We start from the raw sequence: 25,162 nt of genomic DNA, 5'->3' as shown, positions 1-25,162 counted from the left end.
ACGAGTAAAGTTTTGTAGCGCTAACACAGCAACTAACCAAAAACAAGATCCCACAAACTAAGGTGGAAAAAGGGCTGCCTAAGTATGATCCCCAATCAGAGACAACGATAAACATTTTATATATTTTATTTTATATATGATTGATTCCGCTCAGTGTTTGAGATCAATTGACACCCTTTACCATGGCACTTTGAGATTTATTTTAAATTGCAAAACCCTTACGCACCACTTCACTTTGTATACCAGGGTTGGCTGGCATTCTCTAGTCACTCGTAGGCTCAGGCACTGGTATACCTTTATTTACAAAGCCATTTTGGGTTTATTACCTTCTTATTTGGGCATTTTTATTGTTCAGAAATGTGGTGGGTACTCTCTTCGTCCGCTGGACTGCTAACTGTTCCAAATGTCCGAACTGAATTTGGTAAAAGGGCTTTTATGTACTCTGCGCCATCGTCTTGGAACACCTTACAAAATACTTTTCAACTGGAAGAACTTGTCCCGATTGGTATTTTTAAATCACTGATGAATGATATTGAGACTGATTCTCTGACCTTCTCAATGTTTTTAATTTGCTGTTTTTAATTTTGTTATACTCTTGTGAATTCTATGGTTTTTACTAGATTACTTGTAGCTTTTCATATTGTTTGTCTGTAATTTTTGTAATGACTTGGTGCTGCCTTTCTTGGCCTGGACCATCTTGAAAAAGAGATTTTAAATCTCAATGAGCCCTTCCTGGTTAAATAAAGGTTATATAAAATAAATAAACTAAAACAGCTGCCTCTGATTGGGAACCAGACTAGGCCAACAAAGAAATAGAAACATAGATTTGCCCACCCAAGTCACACCCTGACCTAAACAAATAGAGAATAAACAAGGCTCTCTAAGGTCAGGGAGTGACAACCTGTCTATATAAAGTAAGTGCCGTTTTTAGTCCCTTAATACAACTCTATATCAGATACGTTAACCCTTTAACCCTATTCTCAACCGTCTAGAAGAGCATGTTTTAACAATGGATTTAGAAGTGGATATGAAAAAAAAATCTTCACTTGAACTTGATTGGTCAAATACCCCAGCTTTCCTGCATCAATTTACATAATTGGTCAACTTTGGGTTGCGGCAGTTCAGGGTTGTGGCACTCTAACTTTGCCTACTCAGAGGGCTGTCAGAAAACCAAAAATCAATCTCAGAAAACTTCAAATCAGTCACCAAAGATATGGGCAGGAATTCTGTTGGTTTGGGATGAATATTTCACCACTCCTGTTATAGGGACCTTGATGATTATGAAAATAGATAGTTAAAATGTAAAAAAGCTCAAAAGCAAGAACTTTGTAAAAAATGTACTCAACCAGTTGGTTGATATGTCAGTAAAAAGTACTGTGGACTAAAATACTTATTTTGGTTAAAAAGTACATGATCGAATTGTTGACAACCCACTACATTAGACAACATACAGTTGAAGTCGGAAGTTTACATTAGCATAGCCAAAAATATTTAAACTCAGCTTTTCACAATTCCTGACATTTAAACCTAGTAAAAATTATAGTTTTAGGTCAGTTAGGATCACCACTTTATTTTAAGAATGTGAAATTTCAGAATAATAGTAGAGAGAATCATTTATTTCAGCTTTCATTTCTTTCATCACATTCTCAGTGGGTCAGAAGTTTACATACACTCAATTAGTATTTGGTAGCATTACCTATTAATTGTTTATTTGGGTCCAACGTTTCGGGGTAGCCTTCCTTTGCACTTTTCGCACCAAAGTACGTTCATCTCTAGGAGACAGATGTGATGACTGCGTGGTCCCGTGGTGTTTATACTTGCGTACTATTGTTTGTATAGATGATCGTGGTACCTTTAGGAGTTTGGAAATTGCTCCCAAGGATGAACCAGACTTGTGGAGGTCTACAAATGTTTTCCCGAGGTCTTTTGATTTTCTCATAATGTCAAGCAAAGAGGCACTGAGTTTGAAGGTAGGCCTTGAAATACATCCATAGGTACACCTCCAATTGACTCAGATTATGTAAGTTAGCCTATCAGAAGCTTCTAAAGCCTTGGCATAATTTTGGGGAATTTTCCAAGATGTTTAAAGGCACAGTCAACTTAGTGTATTTAAACTTCTGACCCACTGGAATTGTGATACAATGAGTTATAAGTGAAATAATCTGTCTGTAAACAATTGTTGGAAAAATATTTGTGTCATGCACAAAGTAGATGTCCTGACTGACTTGCCAAAACTATAGTTTGATAGCAAGACATTTGTGGAGTGGTTGAAAAACGGGTTTTAATGACTCCAACCTAAGTGTATGTAAACTTCCGACTTCAACTGTACATTGGTTAAACCACAATTCATCAATTTTCAGACTACAGGTTGCCTATATAAAAATGCATAGTAGTAATAAAAAATAGTAATAAAAAAATGTAGTTTGTCCAGAAAAACATTTTGAAGGACATTGCACGATACATCACCTTAAAATGCATTAATTTCAATGTAATAAATACTTGTGTTTGGACATACCAAAGTACCATAACTTGTTCAAATTTGACGTCAGTCCTCATTTAACAATGCTTGCCAACCTATAAAAGCCATTGAAGCAGACCTAAATTAATGCTTGTAATATTGTTGAGATTAGTAAAATTGCTATGCATATTTCCTTTCTAATATGGCATCAATGGCTACCCGGACTACCCCCCCCCCCCCCCCCCCATTTTTACGCTGCTGCTGCTCTCTGTTTATTATCTATGCTTAGTCACTCATACCTCTATCTACATATTCATATCAAATCAAATGTTATTTGTCAAATGCGCCGAATAAAACAGTTGTAGACCTTACTGTGAAATTCTTACAATCCCCTAACCAACAATGCAGTTCAAGAAATAGAGTTAAGTTAATTTAGTAAATATTTTCTTAAGTAAAAAAAACAAAATAAGAAGTAACACAATAAAATGTAATAACAATAACGAGGCTATAGACAAGGGGTACCGGTACTGAGTCAATGAGCGGGGGTACAGGTTAGTTGAGGTAACAGTCTATGACTTGGGTGACTGGAGTCTTTGACAATTTTTTGGGCCTTCCTCTGACACCGCCTAGTATATAGGTCCTGGATGGCAGGAAGCTTCCCCCCAGTGATGTATTGGGCCGTACACACTACCCTCTGTAGCACCTTATGGTCGAATGCCGAGCAGTTGCCATACCAGGCGGTGATGCAACCGGTCAGGATGCTCTCGATGGTGCAGCTGAAGAACTTTTTGAGGATCTGGGGACCATTGCCATATCTTTTCAGTCTCCTGGGGGGGAAAAGGTGTTGTCGTGTCCACTTCACAACGGTCTTGGTGTGTTTGGACCATGATAATTTGATGGTGATGTGGACATCAAGGAACTTGAAACTCTCGTTCCACTCCACTAGTCTCTTCAATGGGGGCCTGTTCAGCACTTCTTTTCCTGTAGTCCACGATCATCTCCTTTGTCTTGCTCAAATAGAGGGAGAAGTTTCTGTCTCTGACCTCCCTAAAGGGCTGCCTCATCGTTTTCGCTGATCAGGCTTACCACTGTTGTGTCGTCAGTAGACTTTCTGAAAGCTGTTCTTTGGGGAAGCCACACACACATTTCACTTCAGATTTCAGAAGATGGCGTGGGGTCCAGAAAAGAGGAGGTCAGGCAGAAACTGACCGTAATAGTTTAACAAGATTAATCTCAACTGAGTTTATTTCCGCTTTTACAACATTGAGTCTCTGCCGTTCACATTGGTTTCCAACACTAGAACAGTCCACAGTCCAGAATGTCACCTTTTATTTTAGGCTACCTTTCATACATACACTATGTATATACTTGGACAGTGAAGATAAAATTTGGGATTTGACAAATATTTTCACAGTAGAGAATAAAACCTTTTATTTAAGGGTATTTTCATGAATATCGTTTTTACAGTTTAGAAATGAAAGCACTTTATGGATCTAGTCGCCACATTTGAAGAGGTTATAAGTATTTGGACAAATTCACTTGTGTATTTAGTCAAAAATGTACTATTGAGTCCCATATTCCACACAATGACTACATCAAGCTGGTGACTAACTTTTGGATGCATTTGCAGTTTGTTTTGGTTGTGTTTAAGATTATGTTGTGCCCAATAGGTACTGCAGGAAATGTATTACTTGTGTATTTGAGGTTTAAAAATGCTTCTGAAGTTTGTAATTTCCACTTAGAAATGTCAAACTTGATTTGACCTTAAAAAAAAAAATTAACTCATACAAAAATTATAACTTGCATTATTATTATCCTGCTGTAGCAAACTGGCTCAAATTAAAGATCCAACATCTGCAATGTATCATGTCATTTGAGTCACTTATTTAAATAAGAATAAAATGTGAGCCCATAGTTTGGGTCACTGTGTGCATTTCTAGTGTGTAAAGATGAATCAAATCTAACAGATTTGTAAGAAAGTACACAAAATAAACATTTAGATGTATTATTTAATCACACATTAACACACATTTGTATCACTTGATTCAGTGTAACAAACAATACAAAGAAAAGATATGCAGTGGTATTAAAAAAAAGAAGAAGTTGACAGTATTTTCTATTTTTTAGTAAATTTGAATTTCCTATTGAATTTCCTCCCTCTTTGTCTGGGCCTAGAGGAGGAAGAGGAGGAAGTACAGGAAGAGTACTGGCGCTTGAAGTCAATAAGGCAGTCTGTGGCTTCTGAGATGGAGGTGAAGGATCGGATGGGCGAGGTGCTCACTCTGAAACCTGAGACGGCGATGTCTCCACTTCCCCCAGACTCTCCCAGATCCTCAATAAGGCCACTGAAAGCAACAATCACATGGTTATAAATGGCAGGGTCATGATCATTAGAGCACACCGTAGTAAAACTTTATGCAATGAAAAAGGAAAAGTGTTTATTGGACATGTCCAGGTAGTTCCTCCCTCTTTCAGTCCATGTTGTGCCTACTGAACATGATCCAGGTGTGAGCTAGAGGTAGTACACTGATATTGTTACAGTGACACTGTCGATAGTCACACAAACAATCAGGCAAGCACTAAACTTCGTGGTCTGCTTACCATCTCATATTCACAAAATATGTTAATATGCATTCATAAACTATTAAACCAGAAGAAAATACACCACTTCAAATGAATAACTACTTTACATAGGGGTACACAACAGTCTTAGTCAACCATGGACAAATATGAAGGCATAAGCATATAATGGAGTTGCTATGATGCTTTAGAGAGTTATTCATCAGGGTGTATCCTTGACAGACATACCCAACCAGGGTCTGCTTATCAGACTTCCCTACCTATCAAACACATGGAACAGCCTGTGTCAGAGGTGGGTGCAACAGTAACATTAGTCAAATGGAGTTTCCAAAAACAATCCATTAGTGCATTTCCTGTTTTGCTTACCTGTGTTGGCTCCTGAAGGCAGCATCACATGGTCCGGCCTCAGCAGTCCCTAAAAGGAGACAAAGTAGAGTGAAAACATTGGCTCTCTTTTTCACCAATTCAAACAAGGTGGAACGAGGCATTTTGAACATGTAAAACAACATCACAGTTTGAGAGAGTGAATGTACCTAAATCTCTGTGCTCTGTCTGGTCCAAAGCACTCAGCAAGTCTCCACTCTGGAAGATCATCCATCACACAGAGGGAAGAAAGAGCAGAAGACCAACGGTGAGTGCTTCACGACAGCTAGGGAAACCACACTGTCTGCAATTAACTACCAATGGTCTACAACAGCTGGCTTGGTTTTGATAACAACTACATATACAGTGTATAATGCTGTGCAATAGTGCTAACTAGGAGTACCTTTCCGGCCCTGGATGCAGCCTTGGACACTTCTTGGTTTCTGATGCAGTCCTCTACGTGCTTCTCATAGTCCCGGAGATGAAATAGCTGCTGACACAGGAAGCACTTCTCTCCCTGCACTGCCCTGCTCGGAAGACAACACAGACAGGTTAAAAGGTATGAACAGGTTACTCTATAGTAGGTATGTCAAAATAATTTAGCCTAAAGTGACGTTCCCTGTGAATGTAAACTATGTATAGGAGACTAGTTGTTAGACCAAGGTCAATCCACCCATACCTACTTACTTGCCAGAGTCAGAAGAACAGGGCTGCTCCTCTCCAATTCTTTCTCCCCTTCTGGTCCTCTTCCTATGAGACTTCACTGTAACTACATATTAAGCAAGGGACTGTTTTACGCTCTGGGGTCAAACATAATATTTCACTACACATCCTTGACTTGCATTGTTCCTTTGTCAACATCCTTGCAACATCCTTGCAACATCATTACTTTAGATTGAGCTGAAGAAACGAGTGTCTGTTGTATGCGTGTCTTGCTGCGTGTTCTCACCTTGCGATTGGCTCGGAGCCATCATCTCCTCTTCCTCCATGTTAGCGGTATTACCATCACAGTAGGCAGCGTGCAGCTCAATCTCCGTCAGGGGGAAGGGGCGCATGCACATGGGACAGTCCATGCTGAGGCTCTGAGGGGGTGCAGGTTCTGAGACCCCACCCTGTACCTCCCCAGTCTCCTCCATTTCCACCCTCACGTCCTCTCCTCTAGCAGGACTCCTAACAGGGCCACTCCTCCTCTCCTCTTTCACCTCCATCCCCTCTACACGCTGCTCCAGAGGATGGGGTAATGAGAGAAAAGTCTGGATCTGAGGCAGGGACTGCCTCTCTGGTTGGGGCTAGGGGTAACCAAATCAAACCACAGACATTAAAAAACACACAACTATGATAGACATCTACAACACAACCTCACAATTCGATGAACACAGCCACAATTTCTAGGTGTTGGATGAAAGAAGGAGAATCAGTCAGAACTGTAATCAGAATGCTCAGTTTAGGTGTGTCATTTGTAGTGCAGAAGTTACTGACCCGTGCAGGGTTGGTGACCATCAGGTCTTGGGTGTCATCGTCACTGAGTTGAGTCTCTGCCATCAGAATCAACAAGAACAAAATAGAGGCATGACACCCAACTACACATCCAATTAAAAGCTACATATTATGAAGTGAAGCTCACAACATTTAGTATTTAGTTCTAAATGTAACCATATACACAAAGTATAGCAAACAATAGACATTAGGCACACCTTCCTAATATTTTTTCACCATTATTTAACCAGGTAGGCTAGTTGAGAACAAGTTCTCATTTACAACGGCGAGCTGTCCAAGATAAAGCACAGCAGTTCGACACATACAACAACACAGAGTTACACATGGCATAAACAAACAGTCAATAATACAGTATATATATTTTTTAAGTCTATATATAGTGAGTGCAAATGAGGTAAGGTAAGGCAATAAATAGGCCATGGTGGCGAGGTAATTACAATATAGCAATTATACACTGAAATGGTAGATGTTCAGAAGATGAATGTGCAAGTAGAGATACTGGGGTGCAACGGAGCAAGATAAATAAATACAGTATGGGGATGAGATAGTTGGATGGGCTATTTACAGATGGGCTATGTACAGGTGCAGTGATCTGTGAGCTGCTCTGACAGCTGGTGCTTAAAGCTAGTGAGGGAGATATGTGTTTCCAGCTTCAGTGATTTTTGCAGTTCGTTCCAGTCATTGGCAGCAGAGAACTGGAAGGAAAGGCGGCCAAAGCAGGAATTGGCTTTGAGGGTGACCAGTGAGATATACCTGCTGGAGAGCGTGTTACGGGTGGGTGCCGCTATGGTGACCAGTGAGCTGAGAAAAGGTGGGGCTTTACCTAGCAGAGACTTGTAGATGACCTGGAGCCAGTGGGTTTGGCAACGAGTATGAAGCGATGGCCAGCCAACGAGAGCGTACAGGTCGCAGTGGTGGGTAATATATGGGGCTTTGGTGACAAAACAGATAGACTGCATCCAATTTGTTGAGTAGAGTGTTGGAGGCTAGTTTATAAATTACATCACCAGAGTTGAGGATCGGTAGGATGGTCAGTTTTACGAATGTTTGTTTGGCAGCATGAGTGAAGGATGCTTTGTTGCGAAATAGGAAGCCGATTATAGATTTAATTTTGGAATGGAGATTAATGTACAGTGGGGCAAAAAAAGTATTTAGTCAGCCACCAATTGTGCAAGTTCTCCCACTTAAAAATATGAGAGGCCTGTAATTTTCATCATAGGTACACTTCAACTATGACAGACAAAATGAGAAAGAAAATCCAGAAATCATATTGTAGGATTTTTAATGAATTTATTTGTAAATTATGGTGGAAAATAAGTATGCAAATTAATTACTTAAAAATCATACATGATTTTCTGTATTTTTGTTTTAGATTCCGTCTCTCATAGTTGAAGTGTACCTATGATAAAAAATGACAGACCTGTACATGCTTTGTAAGTAGGAAAACCTGCTAAATCAGCAGTGTATCAAATACATGTTCTCCCCACTGTATATTGTCCTGCTAATAACAGGGTTAATTATATCTATGAGAATATCCAACAGGCTTTTATATAATTCTAAATGATTAATAATAAGAATTTGCTTTGTTTAAAAATATATATTTTGGAGATGATTTTGTTTTCAAATAACGTAAATAGAGCGAGAAAAAGGCCATTCTTGAATATGGGGTGAGACATTGTTACTAATTTGTAAATAAAGCCAGTTTGTTATTTAGAATTATTTATTTCTGGTTTTAGAGGGTGAGAAACCAAATAAAAATAGTAATCTCATGGGTATCCCAGTCGAGGCCGGCACAGGTATTGAACCAGCATCTGAAGCAACACAGCTTGCACAGCTATGCAGTGTTTTAGACCGTTGCACCACTCAGGCGCTGCACAACGTGACAGGTTGGGAGTGGCCTACAGTACAAGCAAAATAACCCTAATAAAATCAAATAAAACTAGTGTCAAATTAGTGTAACAACAGTTTTAGTAAGTAATACTGAAGTTGTGCACAATTATCAGTTTGTATTTAGGTTTATGTCACCCAATCAATGTCAGTTAGAGACACAGTAGGACCCAAAATCATAATCAGTGCTCCAACTCCCCCTTGCGCTGGTCTGGAGCAATGAAGTGGTGACGTGCTAAACCACAAACTACCTCTAAGTCCTGAAGCATAATCACACAACTTTTAGTGGAGCAAGCCACTGTAGGTATCATAACCAGCCATAAAATAACACAATATATGTCACAACAGGTCTAAAAATGTGTCATGACAGTGTTATGACCATATTATGACAGGTTATGAGAAATTGTCTGCTGTTATTACATGGTTATGACAGTGTCACAATATGTTATGACGCTGGGTGTCAAGTAAAGTCTTACCATCATTTCTTATACCTGGAACTTCTAAGCCACCGTCATCCACTACTTCCTCCCCCATTATTTCTTCCTCCTCCCTCTGCTCTCCCTCTTTTTCATCTTCTTTCTTTTCCTTCTCCAGCGGGACCAGCAGTGGCGATGGTCTTCTCTCTTCTTTTCTAAGGCCAAGACTCCTGGAAATGAGAAATCAACATGTTTTCATTCCTGTGCACATTTAAAGGACTTAAATCATTGAGATTATAGACAAGCTAGGTCCATACTGTATAATGTAGCAGTTTATGCCTCCCTTTCTTACCTTCGAGGTAGAATTTGTTGTTGATTGGATTCTACATGAAATACAGGTGAGGGCGATTTCTATGGGAAGACAAAACAAAGAGATACTTTTCTGGAGAAGAGCCTTTAGAAATACATAAATGTATTGCTCCTTATAAGTATTGACAAAAGTTAAGCAATACTCACTTCGTCTTGTTCAGGAGTGGACACAAACAGTGACTGATAGTCCTTCCACTCCAGTCTTCCTCTCCTCCCTCCCTCTCCCTCTTCCATCCCTCCCTGTGACCGCCGCCACTCCCTTTCCTCACCCTCCTCTTCATCATCCTCTACCACCTCCACAACCTCTTCCTGCTGGTTTCTCACTCCCTGGACTTCTTCCTCCTCTTCCTCCAGAAGTTCTGGGGCCCTGTGTCTCTTGGGGCGTCCACTCCTGGAAAAAGGTCTCTCTGGGGGCCCAGGAAGGACAGGCTCCCCCCAGCCTGCCTTCCTCAGCAGACCCCTCTGGGCTTCCTTCAGGCTCTTCTCATACACCTCCAGCTGGGACATGATCACCTGTAAGGAAGAATCTGTTAATTGCTATCAGTTACATACTCAGTTAGAAGTCATGACATCTGACATCAGGTCAATGAAATATTACAAAATGATGGATGGAGTGTCTACAATACAGTAGCACACAGAATTTATACAATGCATTCGGGAAGTATTCTATACTGAGGAAGTACAGTTCCCGCTCAGCCCAGTCAAAACTGTTCGCTGCTCTGGCCCCCCAATGGTGGAACAAACTCCCTCACGACGCCAGGACAGCGGAGTCAATCACCACCTTCCGGAGACACCTGAAACCCCACCTCTTTAAGGAATACCTAGGATAGGATAAAGTAATCCTTCTCACCCCCCCCTTTAAGATTTAGATGCACTATTGTAAAGTGACTGTTCCACTGGATGTCATAAGGTGAATGCACCAATTTGTAAGTCGCTCTGGATAAGAGCGTCTGCTAAATGACTTAAATGTAAATGTATTCAGACCCCTTGAATTTTTCTACACTGTTACGTTACAGCCTGATTCTAAAATTAATTAAATAAAATGTTTTCCACAATATACATGCAATACCCCATAATGACAAAGCAAAAAAACAACATTTTTTTACAAAATGTTAACACTTTTTTATTTTTATTTTTTATAAATACACACATTAGTACTCAGATCCTTTGCCATGAGACTCAAAAATGAGCTCAGGTTCATCCTAGTTCCATTGATCATCCTTGAGATGTTTCTACATCCACCTGTGGTAAATTCAATTGATTGGACATGATTTGGAAAGGTGCATACCTGTTTATATAAAGGTCCCACAGTTGACAGTGCATGTAAGAGCAAAAAGCAAGCCATGAAGCAAGCTGTTCCTAGGCAGTCATTGAAAATAAGAATTTGTTCTTAACTGACATACCTGGTTAAACAAAAGGTACTTACAAAAAATGTTTTTAATGAAGTTGAAGGAATTGTCTCCGAGACAGGATTGTGTTCGAGGAACAGATCTGGGGAAGGGTACCACAACATTTCTTCCGCATTGAAAGTCCCCAAGAACACAGTGGCCTCCATCATTCTTAAATGGAAGAAGTTTGGAACCACCAAGACTCTTCCTAAAGCTGGCCGCCCAAACAAATTGAGCAATTGGGGGACAATGGCCTTGGTCAGGGAGGCGACCAAGAACCTGATGGTCACTGACAGAGCTCCTCTGTGGAGATGGGAGAACCTTCCAGAAAGACAACCATCTCTGCAACACTCCACCAATCAGGCCATATTGTATAGTGGCCAGACGGAAGCCACTCCTCAGTAAAAGGTACATGACAGCCCACTTGGAGTTTGCCAAAAGGCACCTAAAAGACTCTCAGACCATGAGAAACAAGATTCTCTGGTCTGATGAAACCAAGAATTTAACTCTTTGGCCTGAATGCCAAGCGTCACGTCTGGAAGAAACCTGGAACCATCCCTACGGTGAAGCATGGTGGTGGCAGCATCATACAGTAGGGATGTTTTTCAGCGGTAGGGACTGGGAGACTAGTCCGTATCGAAGGAAAGACGAACAGAGCAAAGAACAGAGATCCTTGATGAAAACCTGCCCCAGAGCACTCAGGACCTCAGACGTTCCAAAAGGACAACAACCCTAAGCACACAGCCAAGACAACGCAGGAGGGGTTTCAGACAAGTCTCAATGTCCTTGAGTGGCCCAGCTAGAGCCTGGACTTTAACCCGATTGAACATCTCTGGAGAGACCTAAAAATGGCTATACAGCGACGTCCCCATCTGACCTGACAGAGCTTGAGAGGATCTACAGAGAAGAACGGGAGAAACTCCCTAAATACAGGTGTGCCAAGCTTGTAGCTTCAGACCCAAGAAGACTCAAGACTGTAATTGCTGCCAAAGGTGCTTCAACAAAGTACTGAGTAAAGAGTCTGAAACTGTTTTTGCTTTGTCATTATGGGGTATTGTGTGTAGATGGATGAGGGGGAAAAAACAATTTAATCAATTTTAGAATAAGGCTGTAAGATAACAAAACACAGAAAAAGTCAAGGGGTCTGAATCGTTTTCAAAAGCACTATATGCCCCTTTTTGAGTTCCCAGATGTCAGATACCCACATTGACTCCTAATCCAGAGAATGTCTATGAGAGAGAATAATAAATTAAGACTACATCAGAAGAAAGATAAAGGATAACCTGTGTGTAGGCATCTGGGTCCTGCCCTCGCGGACAGAAAGGCACGCCCCAATAGTAGCACACCACTCCCCCATCCCCCTGGCCACCTGTGGGGGGAGAGAGGTGGCTGGAAGAGGCCTGGGGCTGGTGGGAAGAGGGGTATCTGGCTTGTGCCTCATCCTGGCTCCCTCTACCTGCAGCCTGTCTGGGGAGAAAGGGGGAGGGAGATCCATACATGCCCTTGAAGGTGAACTTCTTCCGGATGCGCTTGGACTGGCTCTCTCCGTCCTCGCACGAGGAGTCTTCAGAGATGTGTGTGCGTTTCTTGGGGACGAGGCAGGGGCTGTGTATGTGTGGAGGGGAACAGTGGTGGTTGGTGTTTGTGGAGAGACATTGGTTGCTTGGTTGTGGGAGGTCATTCTCTTGTGGGAAGACTGGGCTGGGCAACTGAGCCGACTGCAAGAGAGAGAAGTTCCCACAATACACTGTAAATTAGGTTTCAGGTGAAGTCAAAGGCTAAATAACAGTACTGCTAACATACAATCTCTTGTAGTTCCTTGGCATTACCTTTGCAGGACCGTCTTCCTCTTCGTCATCATCTGACCAGCGTAGCGCCATATTACTGGTTAACTCCTGCATTGGCTGAGTCTCAAAAGCCAATGTAAGTTCCTCTGAATTAAGGTCTTCTTCTGCAGCTAAAGAGAACAATCATGCCAATACATACATAGGGTCAGAACATAGAAAGCCAAAGGGCAGGAAGAGGCCATATGAACCTGCCCTACCGCTATTACTTGCTCTCATTAAAACTCAGTGTTGTTGTAACATTATTCTGTATGTATGATAGTTGTTAAAACAATAGAAAACATACCAAACTTTGCAGGCGTACTAATCCTGTTTACAGCGCTCTGCGAGGATTCACCCTGACGTTCCTCTTGGTCAACAACTTTGTCTGCAACTCCAGCTGTCTTCCTTATAGGCATGAGTCTCTTGTTCAGGGACAAGGTTGTTCTGAGGCGTGGTGGAAGGCACTTTGAGGATTCACTGCTCTTCACATCCTCTCTGTCTCTGACCTCATGGTCTTCTGATGTAGAGACACTTTCAATACAGTTCTGTGGACCCTGGTCCCTTATCTGATCAATTCTGGGGAAGACTGGGCTTCCAGGAAAGGTGGGACTTGCCGCTTTCTCTTCTTCTCCTGTATCACTACTGGAGAACATGGCACTTTTAGGAAAAGTTGGACTTGCCTCTTTTTCTTCCTTTCCTGAATCAGTCTCAGAGAACATAGGGGGACTCCCTTGGCCTGGTTCCCCACCTGCAGTTCTCTCTGTCCTGGAGAACACAGGGCTTTTGGAGAATGTAGGGCTCTTTGGCTGAAAAGACTGAGATATCTGGGACTTTGTGGAAAGAGTTACACTTGGAGGACTCTCTTGAGAACATAGTAGGAACCCAGAGGCCTGACAGTCTACTAGGAGGTCCTGGCTGAGCTTATGCAGGCACAGGATGAGTTTGCTGGCTGAGGGGACTGTAGTGGCGAGAGGGAATACAGGGGACTTCTTCCTGAGTTGGGACTCATTCTCTGTGGACTTGCATTCCTGAGATTCGACGTGGGCTGAGAGGTCTCCGAAAGGGTTCTTTAGAGAAGACCCCTCCTTAAAGTGGCATAGAAAATGTCATTAAAATAACTTTGTTTTTTATTTTACCATTATTTAACTAGGCAAGTCAGTTAAGAACAAATGCTTATTTTCAATGACTGCCTAAGAACAGTGGGTTAACTGCCTTGTTCAGGGCCAGAACAACAGATTTTTACCTTGTCAGCTCAGGGATTCTATCTTACAACCTTTCAGTTACTAGTCCAACACTCTAACCACTAGGCTACCTGCCGTCCCGGTAAGATCACTAGAACCACCTCTTTAAGGAATACCTAGGATAGGATAAAGTAATCCTTCTCACCCCCCCTCCCCCCCTTAAAATATGTAGATGCACTATTGTAAAGTGGCTGTTCCACTGGATGTCATAAGGTGAATGCACCAATTTGTAAGTCGCTCTGGATAAGAGCGTCTGCTAAATGACTTAAATGTAAATGTAAATGTAACTAAATTGATTTGGAATGCAATCTAGACTGGTGATGATTGAAAGATGTGGCATTTAGATATAAGTAAGTAATTGGTTCTTCTAGACCTACATTAATGCTTATTAACACAAGTCTTCAGGTTAAAGTATCAATCAGACTCATAGAGAGTTAGATTTAGGCCCATAGTATCCCCTGAAGAAAGACAGAACTAAATGATTGCCATGACAGACAAATAATGAGGCACCACTGACCTGTGAAGAGAGAGGCATGGAGGTGGAAGCTTGGCTGAGGGGAGAAGACTGGGAGTAGACCTTCTGGGTCTGAGACAGGTCAGGCATATCTAGTAATGGACTAGCCTCTTTTTTCCCCCTCCTGCTGGTTTCTGGGTTAGAAACCCCTACACTAACACCTACACCGTGAGCTCCCTCCCTGTCAGCCACACCATGGTTGGGGTAAGAGAGCTTCCGCCTGGGGGGCTGTATGCTGCTTTCTGCCTCTGGTGGGGAACATTGATATTTCTGGGTAGGGCTCCTGTCCACCAGCAGAGATTCTGAGTGGGGATGAGTGTGTCTGTCCGCCTGGAGGGATAGAACAACACTCATGTATCACAGGAATAGATACAATGGGAGAAACATTTGTGGTTTTATCTGAAATAATGGCGAGGACTGCGACTGTCCTAGAGGAAATGTCCAGGCAACCTTTTATATCTGTCAGTATTTTCGACACTTACATAGAGGCTTTCAGCGATGGCCTTCCTCATGGTCTCCTCCTCCTGTCGTTGCCTGAGAGCAGTGTTGCTGGCCTCCTGTTCACTCAGCCTCATGGCCAGATCCAGCATCTCTTCCTCAGTCATCTCTGAGAAGAGAGGGGACAGCTTCAGTACAGTAGATGACAAAGCTCCAACTAGCAGTGCTTCAGTGGTTACATTTTGGTGATTGATCATGACTCAGTTCCATTACAATATGTACAGTGGAGTTGTGTAAGGAGCCCCGGCGCTCAGTCTGAACATTAACACGCATCACTTGTCTAACGGTTTTGGGCGGCAGGTAGCCTAGCGGTTAAGAGCATTGGGCCAGTAACCAAAAGGTTGCTGGTTTAAATCCCTGAGCCGATTAGGTGAAAAATCTGTTGATGTGCCCTAAAATGTAAACGCATAACAACCTTATCTTTCATATCAGCTAGAAATAATTATATATAAAAAAAAGAAGGCTCAATTGATACACACCTTTATAGGGTTAGTGTTCTCACACAGCCATATATCCATGTTACAGCCTATGTTTATTGGAAAACAGACAGTAGACCTGTGCTAATTAGCTACCTGCATCTAACACCTGCGTGTAAACGGAAGACAAACGTGTTGTCACAAAATACTGTTGACTGCAACTGTGTTAACACCAGTTAAAACAGTGTAGAATAAGTGTGTATTTTGCATTTGTGAAATTATTTTTATGTGATATGAAAGTAGAGATTTATGTTTCTATAACCATACTGCAATTGAGAATTGACTCAGGTTTGAGTATTTGGCCGTTTTGGCTTCCAGAACATGTAAGGTCCTTGGACTATAAACAATTAACGCTAGGCTCCTTTAGTCCATTATAGGGCTAATGTGCTACATGAGAATGATACGTCTAATTCGCTACGTTACAAATAAGGAGACGTATATTGGACAGTATACCGTTAGATCGTATTTTACTCTCCTTCTCCCGTTTATGCTCCTCTAACGATGTTGGTCTGAAGTCTTCATCCTGGGTTAGAAGAGAGATGAGTTGTCAATTACAGATTATTTTATATCTTGGGTCAGGTGCCTTTCTTTAAGAGACATACAAGTGGTCTGAAGCAGAAATACTACTTGGCCGACAATTATCAAGTATAGTATAGAGTTATTATTTTGTAGTTAACATTTAATGATAGGTCACTTTACACATATAGATAACCAGTAGTTAGGTAGTTCTGTATCCGTGTAGCTAGCTAGCCAGTGTGTAACCAGCTTGCTAGCTAACGAGTTTGTCAGTTCAGCTGGGTAACGTTACCTCGTCGCTGTCTGAGATGACGACTCTGTCCTCTTCATGATCAACTGCTCGTTTTCGTTTCCTGGGACCATCATCAGCGTATCTGTTCTCTCGCTTTTTCCGAGGAGGCATGTTGCTGGGTTGAATTTGGTGCTTGATAACAAATAGACGGTAAATTAGCTTAGCTAGCTACCGTTAGCTATCCTTACGACTTGTGTTTGCGGATGTCTGCACACTCATCTTCCTGAGAATTACGAAAAACCGAAAGTAGAAGAGTTACTTAGCTAGCCATGTATATATCGATACATGGAATTTAAGTTACAAATCATTCAGTTAAAGACTGTTAACCACATCCAGTGTTAGTTGGTAGGATTCCTACTTTTACCAAAACATTGACAAATCTCGATTCAAGAAGCCATGTTTTCTTCGATCACGTGACTCAATAAAAGGGAGGTCAAACTATGAAGGGGACTGAAACTAATATTTTTGTAACTAAAACGTTTCATTGTTCTGTCTTTGGCTGAAATGTACGGTGCAATACAGCACTACAATTGCACATTTCAAACAGGAAGAGCATGCTTTTTTTAACGGGACCAGTTAAAAACTGTTCACAAATGAAACTACAGCATGGTGTATTAAACGTCCCTGTGAAAATAATGTCCAAACGTGTGAGCAGAGGCCAGCAAAGTACTTTATGGCACTCTCAAAACACCCCCCTTTGTGGCTTTCTCGACCAATCCAAATATTATCAAAACACTCTTATACTCATTGACCCAGATAACATTTCTAGCTCACACACATAATATTCGTTATTTTGAACAAACTGTAGAAAAAAATGTACAACGTCAGGATTAAACCCTACTGCCAGAGAGGGTGGGCCCTGCTAACGTTACCACAACCACACCATCTTTGCTGCAACTGTCTTTGGTGTAGTCTGAGCGCAAGAGGTGAAGTGAGCACCTGAAGTAAGAGGCTCCTGTCAATCTGTCTTCTTCGATGAGGTTTAACGGAGGTTGGTATCCAATAAATGTTGCATTACTGCCACCAACTAGACTGGATTATAATCCCTTATATTTTGTTTGGGACTTTAAAAAAAAGCTACCATCCAACCCTACTCCATTAAATCTGTCTAGTCGTACCTCAAGCCAACAGCCTGAAATGACAGGACACCCCCTGTAACTCTTCTGCCGTCAAATCCCGTATAAAGCTGTGTATATTCCCCTTCAAGCAAAAGCCACGACAGCTTTTCAAGTAACTACACTGGAAACCACACATCCTGAGGACCAACAGAAACAAACCATTTTCACAAGACCACTCCGGGTTACCATCACCGATTCCACAACACTTAACTCCATTTCCACTAGCCTGAAACCATGGATCAGCCAAAATCAAGGGTCCACTTTTTCCCAAAATGTCAAACTCATCATTACTGTCAGATTCATCTTTATCCTGACCCTCGGTGCAAGCCTCGGGCTCCGAGAACTTCACCACACCTACCACTTTAATAACTCTACATATGACCTTGACTAACCGGTGCCCCCATACATTGACTCCACTTGTACCCTCTGTATATAGCTTCGCTATGGTTATTTTTCTGCTGCTCTTTAATTTTGTTATTTTTTAGGTATTTTTCTAAACTGCATTGTTGGATAAGGGCTTGTAAGTAAGTGTTTCACTGTAATGTCTACACCTGTTGTATTCGGCACATGTGACAAATAAAATTTGATTTGACCTCCGATACCTCCGATACTTCCATTTCTCCTCCTGTCTTCGATCAGTTGTTCAGCTCACTCGGTTTACATTTTCTAACATTTTTCAACAAACCACCTCCCATTTTCCTAAATTTTTAAACAATTCAAGCACACCCTCTTCCTCAACCTCCTGTCTCTCCTCCCTAATCCAAGTTTGTCTCCTGAAAATACTGCACTTGTCCTGACATCTTGTTCTTGCATGTCAGCAACTTTGAGAAAAATATTTTAAATCGGAGTTATACGTTGTTCACACGTACAGTGCATTCAGAAAGTATTCAGACCCCTTCACTTTTCCCACGTTGTTACGTTACAGCCTTATTCTAAAATGGATTAAATACATCTACACACAATTCCCCATAATGACAATGTGAAGTTTTTTTTCAAGATTTTTGCAAAGGTATTAAAAATAAAAAACTGATACCTTATGCACATAATTATTCAGACTCGTTGCAATGAGACAAGAAATTGAGCTCAGGTGCATCCTGTTCCTATTGATAATCCTTGATGTTTCTCGAACTTGGAGTCCATCTGTGGTAAATTCAATGGATTGGACATGATTTGGAAAGGCACACCTGTCTATATAAAGTCCCACGGTTGACAGTGTATGTCAAAGCAAAAACCAAGTCATGAGGTCGAAGGAATTGTCCGTTGAGCTCCGAGACAGGATTGTGTCGCTGCATAGATCTGTGGAAATGTACCAAAACATTTCTGCAGCATTGAAGGTCTCCAAGAACACCATGGCCTCCATCATTCTTAAATGGAAGAAGTTTGGAACCACAAGAGTCTTTCTAGAGCTGTCCGCCCAGCCAAACTGAGCAGTAAGGGGAGAAGGGACTTGGTCAGGGAGGTGACCAAGAACCCAATTGTCACCCTGACAGAGCTCTTGGTTTCATCAGACCAGTGAATCTTGTTTCTCATGGTCTGAGAGTCCTTTAGGTGCCTTTTGGCAAACTCCAAGTGGGCTGTTATGTAACTTTTACTGAAGTGTAGCTTCCGTCTGGCCACTCTACCATAAATGACTGATTGGTGGAGTGCTGCAGAGATGGTTGTCTTTCTGGAAGGTTCTCCCATCTCCACAGAAGAGCTCTGTCAGTGACCATCAGGTTCTTGGTCACCTCCCTGACCTAGGCCATTGTCCTGATTGCTCAGTTTGGCCTAGCGGCCAGCTTTAGGAAGAGTCTTGGTCTGGAGGAAACTAGACACCGCACATGGCTCCTCATCCTTGCAGACCCTGGAATTGTGCCATTGCAGAAAGACGTGGTTAGGAGAGGACAACAACTCAAGGCCAGCCAATCATGCCAAATAGTCCTTTGTTTCGACTGCTCACACCTCCCTAGATGGACGCAGACTCAGTTCTTTGTGTGCACTATGAACCAAAACACTTTGTACTAAAATGTAGTTTTAATCTTGTTAATTAAATGAAACCTGATGTCACTGTTCAGTAATTTAGTAATGTTGGAAGTACACCAGAAATAGAATAAATCCTTTAAAGTCTGTGGCACACAGCTCTTCTGTACATTGTCAGCACTTGATGTTCAAAGAATGCACTGAAACACCTTGTATTGAGATGAAGAAATGCCAAGAGAGCTTTTTCAACACACATAAATAAACCTTTATTCTTGCTTCTGGGCTCTGAAAGTAAGCCACAGTACAAAAGTGTCTGCTGAGAACAGACATGTAAACAAGTGTCTATGGAAACAAATGTGTCTGACTTCTGAGATGTCTGAACAACAACCAAACTTAATTTCACTGTAGTCCCAGTCGTTCAGACCACGTCCTCCTCTTGTCTTGCAGCTGGTGATCAAGTTTCTCCCAGAGTTTTGGCAAGAGTTCATCCCATGAAGTCAGCTGTAGGTGCCAGGGACCTGCGGAGAGGGAATTAAGAGTGTCTGGAGAGGTAGTGTTTGGGGCCGGTGAATAGGCAGTGCTGGGGCGAAGAGAACAAAACCAGGTGATGTCTCCATTCACTGGTGTTTGTGCCTTAAAGAAAAAAAGGGCTATTTAGTACACATATCCAAACCATCCAAAACGTTCGATGAACATCAAATATCATTAACCGACACTACAATAGACTTATCATTTTGCAAAGGTTTGAGCAGTTGAGCAAGACTGGACAGCTACTCAATTCTGCTCAAACGTTTTCAACATTTTGAGTAGCTGGACCTAGCTACAAAACTTTGACTTTGGTTTTACCAATTTGGGAAGCGTATGATGTTCTTTGACAAAATCATGTTTGATCAAATATTGTAAAGGTCTTTAGTTTAGTTGGCTTGATTTCTCTGCACGAGTATGCTCCTAGGCTAGCTAGCCACTAGCCAGCGCTAGCTATTGTTAGCAAACCATGGCTACTCTTTTCAGTGACTACAATAGAAAATACAACATACCTCTCATCCTTTGGTGAAGACATCATGTTGCTTTCAGTCTTCCCGTGCTGAACAAGCCAGCAGCAACATTTATGTAGGAGCATTTCCACTGTGGCCCTTGTTTCTTTTCTTTGCCTTGACAAACTTGTTGCAAGCCATACCCCACTTTTTCAAACAAGTGGTTGGATCGGACCCCAGCGTTTCCGCAATCACCCTCCATTAATTGGCATTTACATGCTGTTCTTTATATAATGCATGGCAATAATTGTAGTGGTTAAGGTACTTCTGTACCTCCTCGGTCAATCCATGCTTGAAGTTGTTTTGTTGTTGTTTTTTATGCTTGAAGTTGTTGTTGTTTTTTATGCTTGAAGTTGTTGTTCGCCATGTTGAATACACACTGAGTTTAGGGCTTCTTCTTCTTTAAAGTTGTATGGAAGACTACACCGGGTGTGTTGCCGCCACCTATGAGTTTCGGGCTGAAGAAGAAGAAACCTACGTCACCCTTACAGTTGACCAATCAAGGACGAAGGGGCATATACTTCGGCTCCCGAATTTCGGCTGGCCTCCAGAACAAAATGTAGTGTGCACGAACAGCCGTCAAAACCCTCGCCGAACACCATAACGAACAAAAACTTCACAAAATGTCGTCATAATTGTGGCGTATAGCAGGTCAGCCATCAGGGGGAGACAGGTCGCGAGCCCTGGTGACAGACCGAGTATACATCACGAGGCGATGGCTCCCTCTACTGGACTTGCCAGGTCTCGACGGGCTCTCCGGCCAGGACTAATTGGGGCTGATTGTGGTTGGTGAGTAATCAAGGGCTGATTGCTCACCAGCTGGACGGGTCCCATAAAGCTGCCAGAAGGGCAGCACACGTATAGCTGGGGATGGTTCTGGAGGTAAAGGGAGGGAGTGCCGTTTTTGTTCACCACAGGATACAGCAAGACCCGGAGCCCAGAAGAAGGTATCTCCTGAGAGGGTCTCTTGAAACTGAGCTGGTCCTGCTCTCTGTGTATACGTTTTGACCAACCCCTCTGGTCTGCCGCATAATATATGTACCAAATGTTTTAAAATGTTTCGGTTGGGAAGCAACCCTGCCTATTTCAGCCATTTCTCTTTTTAAAATTAGATTTTAAACCAAACTGTAATCTTAACCACACTACTAACCCTATTCCTAACCTTAAATTAAGACCAAAAAGCACAGTTATGTTTTTTGGGGGGGGGAGTATAGGCTGTGGTAATTAGTGTAAACTGTTGTGCTTGTTCACATGTGTATCTGCCCTCTCATTGGCTAGAATTGTCCCACCTGATATTGCATCCTTCTCAAAACCCATTGCATGACAGGTCAGAGGTTCCTCCACTCTGACCTCCTTCATGGGTTTTGAGGAAGAGAGGACACTAGGAGTATGCAATTGAGATGATCCCATTGAGATTCTTCCATTTGCTGCGTTCACATGCTAGTCGGGACTGTAAACTTGTCCGACTTGCTAATAGGTTGTAGTTATACACGTGCCACGTTCAATCAGTTAGCAAGTCAGGACATTTCTGTGTTTCCTAGTTCCGACTAGCACTTTTTAAATTTTTTATTTCACCTTTATTTAACCAGGTAGGCTAGTTGAGAACAAGTTCTCGTTTGCAACTGCGACCTGGCCAAGATAAAGCATAGCAGTGTGAACAGACAACACAGAGTTACACATGGAGTAAACAATTAACAAGTCAATAACACAGTAGAAAAAAAAGGGGAGTCTATATACAATGTGTGCAAAGGGCATGAGGAGGTAGGTGAATAATTACAATTTTGCAGATTAACACTGGAGTGATAAATGATCAGATGATCATGTACAGGTAGATATATTGGTGTGCAAAAGAGCAGAAAAGTAAATAAATAAAATATGTGGGGATGAGGTAGGTGAAAATGGGTGGGCTATTTACCAATAGACTATGTACAGCTGCAGCGATCGGTTAGCTGCTCAGATAGCTGATGTTTGAAGTTGGTGAGGGAGATAAAAGTCTCCAACTTCAGCGATTTTTGCAGTTCGTTCCAGTCACAGGCAGCAGAGTACTGGAACGAAAGGCGGCCAAATGAGGTGTTGGCTTTAGGGATGATCAGTGAGATACACCTGCTGGAGCACGTGCTACGGATGGGTGTTGCCATCGTGACCAGTGAACTGAGATAAGGCGGAGCTTTACCTAGCATGGCCTTGTAGATGACCTGGAGCCAGTGGGTCTGGCAACGAATATGTAGCGAGGGCCAGCCGACTAGAGCATACAAGTCGCAGTGGTGGGTGGTATAAGGTGCTTTAGTGACAAAACGGATGGCACTGTGATAAACTGCATCCAGTTTGCTGAGTAGAGTGTTGGAAGCAATTTTGTAGATGACATCGCCGAAGTCGAGGATCGGTAGGATAGTCAGTTTTACTAGGGTAAGCTTGGCAGCGTGAGTGAAGGAGGCTTTGTTGCGGAATAGAAAGCCGACTCTTGATTTGATTTTCGATTGGAGATGTTTGATATGAGTCTGGAAGGAGAGTTTGCAGTCTAGCCAGACACCTAGGTACTTATAGATGTCCACATATTCAAGGTCGGAACCATCCTGGGTGGTGATGCTAGTTGGGCATGCGGGTGCAGGCAGCGATCGGTTGAAAAGCATGCATTTGGTTTTACTAGCGTTTAAGAGCAGTTGGAGGCCACGGAAGGAGTGTTGTATGGCATTGAAGCTCGTTTGGAGGTTAGATAGCACAGTGTCCAATGACGGGTCGAAAGTATATAGAATGGTGTCGTCTGCGTAGAGGTGGATCAGGGAATTGCCCGCAGCAAGTGCAACATCATTGATATATACAGAGAAAAGAGTCGGCCCGAGAATTGAACCCTGTGGCACCCCCATAGAGACTGCCAGAGGACCGGACAGCATGCCCTCTGATTTGACACACTGAACTCTGTCTGCAAAGTAATTGGTGAACCAGGCAAGGCAGTCATCCGAAAAACCGAGGCTACTGAGTCTGCCGATAAGAATATGGTGATTGATAGAGTCGAAAAGCCTTGGCAAGGTCGATGAAGACGGCTGCACAGTACTGTCTTTTATCGATGGCGGTTATGATATCGTTTAGTACCTTGAGTGTGGCTGAGGTGCACCCGTGACCGGCTCGGAAACCAGATTGCACAGCGGAGAAGGTACGGTGGGATTCGAGATGGTCAGTGACCTGTTTGTTGACTTGGCTTTCGAAGACCTTAGATAGGCAGGGCAGAATGGATATAGGTCTGTAACAGTTTGGGTCCAGGGTGTCTCCCCCTTTAAAGAGGGGGATGACTGCGGCAGCTTTCCAATCCTTGGGGATCTCAGACGATATGAAAGAGAGGTTGAACAGGCTGGTGATAGGGGTTGCGACAATGGCGGCGGATAGTTTCAGAAATAGAGGGTCCAGATTATCAAGCCCAGCTGATTTATACGGGTCCAGGTTTTGCAGCTCTTTCAGAACATCTGCTATCTGGATTTGGGTAAAGGAGAACCTGGAGAGGCTTGGGCGAGGAGCTGCGGGGGGGGGGCGGAGCTGTTGGCCGAGGTAGGAGTAGCCAGGCGGAAGGCATGGCCAGCTGTTGAGAAATGCTTGTTGAAGTTTTCGATAATCATGGATTTATCGGTGGTGACCGTGTTACCTAGCCTCAGTGCAGTGGGCAGCTGGGAGGAGGTGCTCTTGTTCTCCATGGACTTCACAGTGTCCCAGAACTTTTTGGAGTTGGAGCTACAGGATGCAAACTTCTGCCTGAAGAAGCTGGCCTTAGCTTTCCTGACTGACTGCGTGTATTGGTTCCTGACTTCCCTGAACAGTTGCATATCGCGGGGACTATTCGATGCTATTGCAGTCCGCCACAGGATGTTTTTGTGCTGGTCGATGGCAGTCAGGTCTGGAGTGAACCAAGGGCTGTATCTGTTCTTAGTTCTGCATTTTTTGAACGGAGCATGCTTATCTAAAATGGTGAGGAAGTTACTTTTAAAGAATGACCAGGTATCCTCAACTGACAGGATGAGGTCAATGTCCTTCCAGGATACCCGGGCCAGGTCGATTAGAAAGGCCTGCTCACAGAAGTGTTTTAGGGAGCGTTTGACAGTGATGAGGGGTGGTCGTTTGACTGCGGCTCCGTAGCGGATACAGGCAATGAGGCAGTGATCGCTGAGATCCTTGTTGAAGACAGCAGAGGTGTATTTGGAGGGCCAGTTGGTCAGGATGACGTCTATGAGGGTGCCCTTGCTTACAGAGTTAGGGTTGTACCTGGTGGGTTGCTTGATGATTTGTGTGAGATTGAGGGCATCTAGCTTAGATTGCAGGACTGCCGGGGTGTTAAGCATATCCCAGTTTAGGTCACCTAACAGAACAAACTCTGAAGCTAGATGGGGGGCAATCAATTCACAAATGGTGTCCAGGGCACAGCTGGGAGCTGAGGGGGGTCGGTAGCAGGCGGCAACAGTGAGAGACTTATTTCTGGAGAGAGTAATTTTCAAAATTAGTAGTTCGAACTGTTTGGTTATGGACCTGGAAAGTATGACATTACTTTGCAGGCTATCTGTGCAGTAGACTGCAACTCCTCCCCCTTTGGCAGTTCTATCTTGACGGAAGATGTTATAGTTGGGTATGGAAATCTCTGAATTTTTGGTGGCCTTCCTGAGCCAGGATTCAGACACGGCAAGGACATCAGGGTTAGCAGAGCACAGCTAAAGCAGTGAGTAAAACAAACTTAGGGAGGAGGTTTCTGA

General features: G+C 42.7%; 1 protein-coding gene across 3 annotated transcripts; it reads right to left on the bottom strand.

Moving 5' to 3' along the window:
- Positions 1-4,449: 4,449 nt before the first annotated feature.
- LOC123999687 (BRCA1-A complex subunit RAP80-like) lies at positions 4,450-17,195 on the bottom strand. 3 transcript variants are annotated; one of them, XM_046305674.1, is made up of 17 exons: positions 16,322-17,191; positions 15,967-16,036; positions 15,022-15,146; positions 14,543-14,869; positions 13,089-13,869; positions 12,788-12,915; positions 12,242-12,676; positions 9,718-10,083; positions 9,554-9,612; positions 9,277-9,431; positions 6,881-6,936; positions 6,351-6,690; positions 6,089-6,170; positions 5,805-5,928; positions 5,572-5,620; positions 5,405-5,453; positions 4,450-4,803 (listed from the first exon to the last, which is right to left on the bottom strand). In XM_046305674.1, the coding sequence occupies exons 1-17, from the start codon at positions 16,430-16,432 to the stop codon at positions 4,575-4,577; spliced, it is 3,486 nt and encodes a 1,161-aa protein (XP_046161630.1). In that variant the 5' UTR covers positions 16,433-17,191; the 3' UTR covers positions 4,450-4,574. The 3 variants fall into 3 exon arrangements, with proteins under 3 accessions (XP_046161630.1, XP_046161629.1, XP_046161631.1); XM_046305673.1 differs by having other exon boundaries at positions 9,262-9,431; positions 16,322-17,188; XM_046305675.1 differs by lacking the exons at positions 4,450-4,803; positions 5,405-5,453; positions 5,572-5,620 and having other exon boundaries at positions 6,081-6,170; positions 9,262-9,431; positions 16,322-17,195.
- Between the last annotated feature and the right edge of the window lie 7,967 nt (positions 17,196-25,162).

Source organism: Oncorhynchus gorbuscha, linkage group LG16 (assembly GCF_021184085.1).
Source record: "Oncorhynchus gorbuscha isolate QuinsamMale2020 ecotype Even-year linkage group LG16, OgorEven_v1.0, whole genome shotgun sequence".
Lineage (NCBI taxonomy): Eukaryota > Metazoa > Chordata > Actinopteri > Salmoniformes > Salmonidae > Oncorhynchus > Oncorhynchus gorbuscha.
This window is presented reverse-complemented; position numbering and strand designations above follow the sequence as displayed.

Excerpts from the sequence above, each read along its gene's own strand:
- LOC123999687 (XM_046305673.1), bottom strand. The coding sequence starts at position 16,432 with ATGCCTCCTCGGAAAAAGCGAGAGAACAGATACGCTGATGATGGTCCC. Across the intron at positions 9,432-9,553 it reads CAACAAATTCTACCTCGAAG|GAGTCTTGGCCTTAGAAAAG; the intron begins GTAAGAAAGGGA and ends TCTCATTTCCAG. Across the intron at positions 6,691-6,880 it reads TGGTCACCAACCCTGCACGG|CCCCAACCAGAGAGGCAGTC; the intron begins GTCAGTAACTTC and ends GGTTACCCCTAG.